This window comes from Vitis riparia, chromosome 4 (assembly GCF_004353265.1).
Source record: "Vitis riparia cultivar Riparia Gloire de Montpellier isolate 1030 chromosome 4, EGFV_Vit.rip_1.0, whole genome shotgun sequence".
Lineage (NCBI taxonomy): Eukaryota > Viridiplantae > Streptophyta > Magnoliopsida > Vitales > Vitaceae > Vitis > Vitis riparia.
Window position 1 is genome coordinate 6,733,819 of NC_048434.1, and position 10,258 is coordinate 6,744,076.

Here is a 10,258-nt window from a genome sequence, read left to right on the forward strand (position 1 = left end):
ATAAATCCCAAAGGGAGATGGAAACCTCTGCAATGGAAGTATGTAAGATGTTAATATTAGGATACCAACACTCACAGAAAACTTTTATAATGGAAGTGTGATAGGCGCAACTGAATAAGGATGCAAAGATAACTTTATAAAGCTTGCGTCTCTTAAGAAATCCATCATGTCAATCCAACACCTCCTCTACCCATTCCCAATATCCTTCAATAAAGAAAAGATTCCCTAACCACCTTGAGAGAACCTCCTCATTCCATATTTCCATCACGTATGCCAAAACTCAACAATTATAATTCATCATGAGTTTCAATGGTAGTTGGGTAAGAAGAATTCAACAGCAAGAAGTTAGAAACAAGTTTTACTTTGTTGAATTTTGAATTACTAATATTTGTAAGCTCACAAGATGCTACTCCAAACTAAGAAGAGATATGTAACGGACTTCTATCACTTGAATCAACAAGGTTTAGGGGCTAATAAGTGATTTCTACACTAGCAAAGTAGTTCCCTTCTCAAAGTCTTCACTATACTTCTTAAGAATAATCACGGTATTTTCCTTGAAACACTTGAAGAACACCATTCTAAAAATAAAAATAAAAAGTAAATATGAAAAGGAATACATGGGTGTTAAATATGGTTATAAATTTAATTAAGTGTTGAGAAATTGGATACCACTATGTATTCAAGTGAAGCCCATTCGTATGAGTGGGGGACTTTAGCATTAAGCCACTTTAAGTGTTGAAAGTACAACACCGCGTAGCATCAAGGTTATGACTTGTCTACATAGGTGTTAAGTGTAGTTCCAATTTTAATTAAATGTCAAAGTTTGAACATTACTATGCACTCAAGTCAAGTCAATTCTCATGAGTGAGGACTTTAACACTTAAGTCGCATCAAGTGTTGAAAATACAACACTGTGTAGTGTCAAGGTTATGACTTGTCTACATAAGCATTAACTGTAGTTCTAATTTTATTAAATATTAAAGTTTGAATATCACTATGCATCCCAATCAAGCTAGTACGTATGAGGAAGAAATTTAGCATTTAAGTCGCATCAAGTGTCGAAAGTGCAACACTGCGAAATGTCAAGGTTATGACTTATCTATATAGGTGTTATGTGTAGTTCCAATTTTAATTAAATGTTAAAGTTTGAACATTAGTATGCACCCAAATGAAGCCAATTCGCATCAAAAGGAACTTTAACACTTAAGCCACATCAAGTGTTGATAGTACAACACCATGTAGCATCAAGGTTATAACTTATCTACATAAATGTTAACTATAGTTCCAATTTTAATTAAATGATAAAGTTTTGACATCACCATGCATCCAAAACAAGCTAATTCATATGAGTGAGGACTTTAGCACTAAAGCAGCACCAAAGGGCTCTCAAATACACCCACATTTAGGGATATAATTCCTAATAAAAGGATATAAGCTCAACCTACAAGGTCAAGGTGGCTCTAAAAAGAATAGGGCAAACCAAAAAGGGTCCCTAACATAAGCAATCATACCCTTCAATAGTACACAACCTCTTACATGCCTCCAAAGAGACAGGGTACATCCATGTAAAGTGGTCATCACCTCCATACATGGACTACCTCACATCCCAAGGGTTTCCTAATGGCAAAGGCTTTCAAATCTCTTAACCAAAGACTCTTCCTTTGTCTCAAAGCAATTCCAATAATATGCAAGGAACAAGTGTTAATAACTTGGTAGGAGTAAGGACTTTTCTATGTCATTAAATAGCGTTTTTGTACTCGATACCTCCTCATCATAAAAAAATCCAATAATGGGTAGCCCAACGTTTCAATATAAATCCTAAAAGAAACGAGAAACCTCTCCAATGGAAGTATGTAAAGTGTTAGTATAAAGACACAAACGTTCACGGAAAGCTTTTATAACATAAGCGAGACAGTCGTAGTTGAATAAGAATGCAAAGATAGCTTCATAAAGCTTGCATCTCTTAAGAAATCCATCATGTCAACCTAACACCTCCTTTACCTATTCTCAATATCCTTCTATAAGGAACCTTCATATTCTACATTTTCATCACATATATGAGAGCTCAAAATTTTGAATTAATCATAAATTTCAATGGTAGTTAGGTGAGAAGAATTTAATAATTGGATGTCATAAACAAGTTTTACTTTGTTGAATTTTGTATTACTAATATTTTTAATCTCGCAAGTGACTACTCAGGACCAAAAAGAGATGTGTAATAGATCATTTATCACTAGTAGTAACAGGGTTTGGGGGTCGAAAAATGATTTATGTGCTAGCATAGTAGTTCCCTCATCAAAGTCTTCACTATCCTCCTCAAGAGTAGTCACAATATTTCCCTTGAAATGCTTGATGAACACCATTCTAAAATCAAACAGATAAATATGAAAGGAAATACATGGGTGTTAAATATGGTTCTAAAATTTAATCAAGTATTGCGAAGTTGGATACCACTATGCATCCAAGCTAAGCTCATTCATATGAGTAAGGACTTTAGCATTAAATCATATTGAATGCTGAAAGTACAATACCACATAGCATCAATGTATGACTTGTCTATATAAGTGTTGAGTGTAGTTCTAATTTTAATTAAATGTCAAAGTTTGAACATCACTATGCACCTAAGTCAAGCCAATTTGCATGAATGGAGACCTTAGCACTTATGCAAGTGTTGAAAGTACAATACCACATAACATCAAGGTTATGACTTGTCTACATAGGTGTTAAGTATAGTTCCAATTTTAATTAAATATTAAAGTTTGAACATCGTTATGCACCCAAGTCAAGCCAATTCACATGAGTGAGAACCTTAGCACTTAGGTTGTACCAAGTGTCAAAAGTACAACACCGCATAACATCAAGGTTATAACTTGTCTACTTAAGTGTTAAGTGTAATTTCAATTTTAATTAAATGTTAAAGTTTGAATGTCACTATATATGCATCCAAGTCAAGTCAATTAGCATGAGTGAAGACTTTAGCACTTAAACCGCATCAAGTGTTGAAAGTACAACACCACATAGTGTCAAGGTTATGGTTTCTCTATATAGGTGCTAAGTGTAGTTTCAATTTTAATTAAGTGTTAAAATTTGGACATCACCATATATCCAAGTCAAGCCAATTTGCATGGGTGAAGACTTTAGTAGTTAAGTGCCAAAAATGCAACATCACTCTGCATCAAGGTCATAACTTGATCATATCAGGGTCAAATTTTAAGTATTCAGAATTTTCTTTTATAGATATTTAAGTTTGTTAAAAATTCATCTTAAGTGTTGAAAGAAAATTCATCTCTTCAAACAATGAAGATCAACACATTTAGGAACAGTGAGCCTTTTTCTACCTTGAAAAAAAAAAGAGTCAAAAAGAAAAAAAAAACAAAAAGTTTGAAACTTGAAAAAAATAAAATAAAATAAAATAAACTCGTGTGTGTGTGTGTGTTTGTATATATATATATATAGCAGCCACATATCAATGCTTTATGCACCTCCATAGCTCTATGCTCCAAGTGTCTTTAGGGGTCAATGTACCATGCAACTCCATACTCCATGCTCCAAAAAGAAAAATGAAACAAGACTTTTCATAGAAGGCTAACTTTAAGACCCACATCGTACACATAATAAGGCATGTACATGATGTGTCTTGAAGTGGGGGCATTTGTAGACATCAAAATTTTTAGTGAATTAAATTATCACTAAATTGGTATTCAAAAATTGTGGCTTCCTAATTCAACAAAATTTGGGCTCCACAAGTGATTGGTCATGGTGAATTTTGAAAGACTATAAAATTTAGTCCTGAAAATAAAATCAAATCTTTCAATTAAAGTCAAAAGAGAATTAAAAATAAATATTCTTTGGTTAGTGAATTTCTTAAGGAAACAAATTTTTCAATTGAAGTTAAAAAGAATTAAAATAAATAAATATTCTCTTATTGGCAAATTTCCTTAATAAATGAGAAGAGTTGCTAAAATCAAGGAACCAAATTTTTTGAATTAAGTAATTAAATCTTTAGGGATTCCAAATTTAATTCTTTAATTTCGCCTATAAATAATGGTGACTTCCTTTAATGAAGAAGATCGATTGACAAAATGACTCTGCACAAGAAAAAAAAAAGTTTCACAAAAAATAAAAATAAAAGACTTCACAAAATCTACCTACAAATTCGAGAAATTGCAGAAGAACTAATCACGTGTTCCTCTCCTTTTGACAAAGTCATTCTTGGTCTTTGATTGACTTTAAAGACAAAGAAAACATTTTCATCATCGTTTGTTGGATTGTGATCAAAGCAAAAGAATCAAAGGGAAGAATATTCATTTGTAAATAATATCAACATTGAGATTTTTCCCCACAATTATTTAATTTTTAAAAAAAATATTTTCATTATTTTCCCTATTATTTTACTAATTTTGTAGGACTTTACGAAGTTTGTGAGTACAACAAGATTTCTGAGATATCCAAGAATCTCGATTAGTTGTTTCATTGACCAATTTTTTTGCCCCTAAGCTATGAATGGAATTACAAATATGATAATCACTATGTTTTCTAGCTCTTCCATGATCTTCTAGCTCTCACACCATGTAAAAGAATGCACATTCTTTGGTTATATATTGATAATAATTTTACTAAAAAATATTTTGTCTCATTCAAGTCATTAATCAACTAATTAATACCCAACATATATTTATAATAACTTATCATATTTGAAATATAACTCAAATTCATAATTAACTAAGACTTGTAAATAACATAAGAAGTCTAGATAAATAACAACTCTTAACACTTCTCAAATTCCTAAAGTTCTTCTAATTTAATTTTAAGTTGGATTAATATTTTCAACATGACCCATTTTTCTAATAAGAGTGTAAGTTCTTTTCCAATAGAAAAATGGAAGAATAAGCGCTGTTCCAATCTATATTGAAGTCAAACAGAAGAAACCTAGTAGTTTGGTAGCACATGTCTTCTTAGTGAGGGGACTAAGCCATTAATGAGCCAAATTAACAAACGTAGCCGGATCGAGGAGCTACTGGGGAAGGGTTGATATGGTGAAGCTTTTCATGTTTCGTTGATGTTGAATTCAACATTATATTAGATTATGAAAGTTGACATTTTCTTGATTATCTGTCACTTTCCTCCGATCCAAAGATGCATCTTAGATTATTTTATTTTATTTTTCAGGACATGGATTTGGCCTACTCCAAGACATTAACAAATAAATAAATAAATAAGCAAAATAGTGTAAATTCTAAACTGTTTGGAAGTGGAAATGAAGATGATCTTATAATTTTTTTTTTTTTTTTTTTTGGTCTTAAAAAATGAAAAAAAAAAAAAATCATCAATTTTGTTTCTTCCGACCATATTCAGTTATAGCTTAATTGCACCTTTAAAAAATCAACATTTATGTTGGTCTTAAACATAATTGTAAATCCTATAACCGGTAATGGCATAATTGCAAATCTTAAACATAACTTCCGACATAATTGCACCTTTAAAAAATCAACAATTATGCTGGTCTTAAACCCCATAAGCTTTCTTTGACATTGCAAATCCTAAATTGATTCTGACTGGCCTCAAATGGCAACGACAAAACTTAGGAGATATGCAATAACTGGTAATGACATAACTGGAGCTTTATCATCTAGGTAAGTAGGTTCTGATTAACACATTTGTTATCAGATAGAAATCAGAAATTATGTTTAAAAAACTGTTAAACTTTATTTTATTCTTACAAAAATGAGATGGGTCTCTACAAGAGTGTGAGATGAACATGACTTCTACAAAAAATAAAAATAAAAATAAAAAAAGACATTGTGGATGAGATATGGGTTGTGTGTTGACTCTTGTAGGGTTCTGTTTATGGGTGTGCTTGATGAGTCAGAGCTCAATCCCAGTGGCTTCGCAGAGAAGTGGAGGATCTGGAAATGTTGAAGAAGGCAGAGTTTTTATTAATGGAAGAGTTGCAATTGGAAGCACAGATGATGATTTTGTATGCGCCACTTTGGATTGGTGGCCTCCTGCTAAATGTGACTATGGAACTTGCAGTTGGGGTAGAGCTTCTCTTCTCAATCTGGTAAGTTAAGCTACTTCCATTTTCATTCGACCGCTTTTTTTTAACTACTTGGTATGCTACTGATTAGGTCGAAAAGAAATTCAAACAATACCAGAGTTACGTAGAAAGCATGATTGATCCATAACCTGGTAGCTAGGGGACTATTTTTTCATTTTTCTAATTGATGAATTTCTTTTTGTAGGACCTTACCAACAAAATTTTGTTCAATGCCATCAAAGGTGACCAAGATTTTCCATAGAACTCATTAACCCTTCAAATTGCTTAATTTGTATCTTTTAGTGGCTCAAGTTACAACTCTTAACTGGATGATATGTATTGCAGCTTTTTCTTCCTTAAAAATTAGGATGGGTGGCACCTTACAGGATAAAGTAATATACCAAAGAACCGGTGACCAACAACCCTGTGCTCAGTTTGTTAAAAATAGCTCTGAAATGTTTGGTTTCTCAGAAGGTTGCTTACCTATGTCGCGATGGGATGAGTTAAACCAGTTCTTCAGAGACGCTGGGTAAAATTTTCCCACCATATGTCCGCAGTCCAAACAAAAAGCAATGTCTTATCGAATGCATTTCTTTCCTTCTCTGAACAAGTTTCTGTTTATAAATGAAACATAACAACACACTATTCTCACCAAGTTTGATAAATATAGGGCTGTCGTGATTTTTGGATTGAATGCACTAAGTGGGAGGAGTATAGGCTTGGATGGTTTGGCTACAGGAGCTTGGAATTCCAGTGATGCAGAATCCCTTATTCAGTATACTGTCAACAAGGGCTACACCATTCATGGTTGGGAACTAGGTAAGAGCTCTTATATTGTCGTTCACAACAGATAACAAAGATTTTCACTTAATTTCTGAGAAAGGCAGTACCTATTTCTTTTACAAAACACTTGAATAACAAAACTGCTTGAAATAATCAAGACAATAGATGAACTAGAACTTTTGATATTCACTTAAAAAGCAAAAAAAAATGAAAAAAAACAAAGGAAAGGCGAACGAGAAGACAATGGAGTTTGGTCTAGAATACTATGGTTTATAAAATTTTCCTCCAGTTTCTTAAATAGAGTTTTGGGTTCTGAAACTTCTTGTTTCATCTCAGGAAATGAGCTGACTGGAAATGGAGTTGGAGCAGGAGTTCCAGCAGATCAATATGCATCTGACATAAACACTCTCCAAAGCATGGTGCAAAAGATTTATGCAAGTTATGAAGCTAAGCCACTGGTCATTGGGCCAGGAGGGTTCTTTGATGCAAGTTGGTACACAGAATTCATAGATAAAACACTCAAATCTCTTCAAGTAGTTACCCATCACATATATAATCTCGGTCCAGGTATGTTGTCAGTTCTTGTCATCTCGTTACACAATTTTTCACTGTAAGTCTAGAGCGCTTATATTCATACTGTGCAGCAGCTTCTATCCTGAGAATGAGGGTTAACCTTTTTTCCATTTCTGGTATATAGGGGTTGATGATCACCTTATTGATAAAATTCTTGATCCATCCTATCTTGATGGTGGTTCCAAACCATTCCAAGACCTCCAAAGCATTCTACAGAATTCTGCAACTTCAGCAACTGCTTGGGTTGGTGAAGCTGGAGGGGCTTACAACAGTGGCCATAATCTTGTCACTAATGCATTTGCTTTCAGTTTCTGGTAAGTTAGTACTGATGTTTTGAGATGGAAAGTTCTGACTTTTGGATACTTCCTTTTCAACATTGATCTAGTTTTCTCACTAACCAAACAGGTACCTGGATCAGCTTGGAATGGCATCATCTTATGGTACAAAGACATATTGTAGGCAAACCTTGATTGGAGGAAACTATGGCCTACTCAACACTACAACCTTTGTCCCAAATCCTGATTATTACAGGTTACTTTTTAATTCTAAATTAAGACTAAACATAGTATCACAAACATATTCTTGTTGATGTTATCCTCTTGCAGCGCTCTTCTTTGGCACCGTTTAATGGGAAGAAATGTTCTATCAACCAGCTTCAATGGTACAAAGAAAATACGCGCTTACGCTCACTGTTCCAAACAATCCGTAAGTAAAATCTACATTCAAATTCATCAGCAGAAGATAAATACTCTTCAGCGTTAATTCATCTGGTTTTCATCACTGCAGCCAGGAATCACATTGCTATTGATCAACCTAGACGGTAACACTACACTTCGAGTCCAAGTTTCAACTGAAAATGATGGTAACAACAGGACTTCGACTTTACAACGTAATAACCAAACTCAAAGATCAAATTTTTCAAGCACAAGAGAAGAATATCATTTGACAGCCAAAGATGGGAATTTACACAGCCAAACACTGCTTCTAAACGGGAAAGTTCTGACTGTAAATTCATCGGGCAGTATCCCTCCCTTGGAACCTATAAGTGTAAGCTCGTTGGATCCTATAACTGTTGCTCCTTTCTCTGTTGTGTTTGCTCGCTTCCCTCATGTCAATTACCCTGCCTGTAGTAGGAGTACCCAAATGGAAATGGATAAATTTGGTTTGTTGATTGAGCTACTACTATTTGGAGTACTACAGCCAATTATTTGCATATTTTTCTGAAGATGAAGACATGCTTGAAACATGTCAAAGTCTACATAAAGATAATGAATGAAGGGGTATAGAGGCCATGATGTTTATTCTATGAGATGATTCAATCAGGCTATGATGTTGCTTCTCATGTGACATGGCATGATGTCAAAATGGAATCCAAGCCATGTCCTTTTGTATTATTATGTTCATCACTTTCCTCTTTATTAAATATTTGAAAGCTTGTCCATCGTCCGCATAATTGTCTAGAAATTAAGGGTGAATAAGTAATCCAAATATATGTATCCTAATTTTAAAAAATTTATTTTGATTTTCTTATCCTAATTTTTAACATTTATTTGTATTTTCTTAGTTATCAATTAATTCAATTAAGCATATTATAAAATCAATCAATACAACGAACTTTAGATATACATGGAAAAACTATCTATTCAATCTCCTTAAACTTTGTAAATATAAAAAGGTACAATTTTATTTGATTCGGATGTATTTACTCCAAAGATCTTATATCGATCATTATTTATTTTTTCAAGTCTATAATATAGCATCTTACATTCCTTAGTATATCACCTTAACCTTGTATTGAGGTTGGCAAATCAATGCATTGCTATCTTTTCTATTGGAAGGACTTTCAAGACAAATTCTTGAAAGGTTTGAGAGTTATGAAGTTTTAAGGAAGAGCTATGACCATCTTAGCAATTTGTGCATCAACGCCATCAAAGTGCAAAGACTAGGTTTTGATAGAAAAATCCTCGATGGTTTAATTATTCGAAGTTTAGGAAAGGTGAATTTCCAGAAGAAAAAAAAAAGTACATTTTAAAACATAACAATTCTAAAATAGGGTGAAAACATGACCAAACATTCAAACTACCTAAAGAGGGTGTTGAACTCCATAGAGACATTTGAACATCTTTTTAAGCTATATTTGAACATTCATGGGACATTTGAACACTCCATGAGGGACATTTAAATGTTCAATCTCTAGTACATTTTTTTTTATATTTTCAAGACATTTTCTTTTCAAATTTCCTATTTAATTTTAAATACCCAATGTAATATCATACTACTCCAAACACATATTTACCTTAATCAAAACTGATGTTTGAGTAGCTTGAACTTAATAAAGGCAATTAAGACCTAAGACCATAAGATATGTCCAAACCATTATATAAATGGAACAAAATTGTCAACCACCAAAAATAGAGCACTAGCAATCTCCCCCTTTTGCTATTTGATGGGAAAACTAATATTATTGGTGAAGAATTTGAAGACTAACTATGGAGGAACATAGACTCAATTCATTCTATGATACTCCGTTTACAATGAAAGAAAGCATAAATAAATAGCCTACAGATATGAGACAATTCCGGACTGGTACACTATCACCGGACGGAATTTCCCTTACATGGAAAGAGAATAAACTCTTACATGGAAAGTGAATAAACTATCACATGGAAAGAGAATAAACTCTTACATGGAAAGTGAATAAACTACCTTGCTAGAATTACTCCTAAATCAATTATAATAAAGGCTATATATTACACTAATTTAGGGAAGTAAACAAAGGGTGCTAAATATGGGGAGGAACGCACAGGATGGAAGGTGACATGGGCTTGATTTCCAACACTCCCCCTCAAGCCGCGTTGTAGATGT

At 33.3% G+C, this 10,258-nt stretch overlaps 1 protein-coding gene across 2 annotated transcripts; it reads left to right on the forward strand.

Annotated features, from left to right (window-relative positions):
- Positions 1-5,824: 5,824 nt before the first annotated feature.
- LOC117913450 (heparanase-like protein 3) lies at positions 5,825-8,856 on the forward strand. Of its 2 annotated transcripts, XM_034828433.1 has the most exons (10): positions 5,825-6,061; positions 6,243-6,279; positions 6,383-6,566; positions 6,708-6,856; positions 7,157-7,387; positions 7,518-7,707; positions 7,799-7,924; positions 7,999-8,098; positions 8,180-8,440; positions 8,524-8,605. In XM_034828433.1, exons 1-10 carry the CDS (start codon positions 5,861-5,863, stop codon positions 8,524-8,526), a joined length of 1,482 nt encoding a protein of 493 aa, XP_034684324.1. In that variant the 5' UTR covers positions 5,825-5,860; the 3' UTR covers positions 8,527-8,605. The 2 variants fall into 2 exon arrangements, with proteins under 2 accessions (XP_034684324.1, XP_034684323.1); XM_034828432.1 differs by having other exon boundaries at positions 8,180-8,856.
- The last annotated feature ends 1,402 nt before the right edge of the window (positions 8,857-10,258 follow it).

Excerpts from the sequence above, each read along its gene's own strand:
- LOC117913450 (XM_034828432.1), top strand. The coding sequence starts at position 5,861 with ATGAGTCAGAGCTCAATCCCAGTGGCTTCGCAGAGAAGTGGAGGATCT. Across the intron at positions 7,925-7,998 it reads CCAAATCCTGATTATTACAG|CGCTCTTCTTTGGCACCGTT; the intron begins GTTACTTTTTAA and ends ATCCTCTTGCAG. Across the intron at positions 8,099-8,179 it reads CTCACTGTTCCAAACAATCC|CCAGGAATCACATTGCTATT; the intron begins GTAAGTAAAATC and ends TCATCACTGCAG.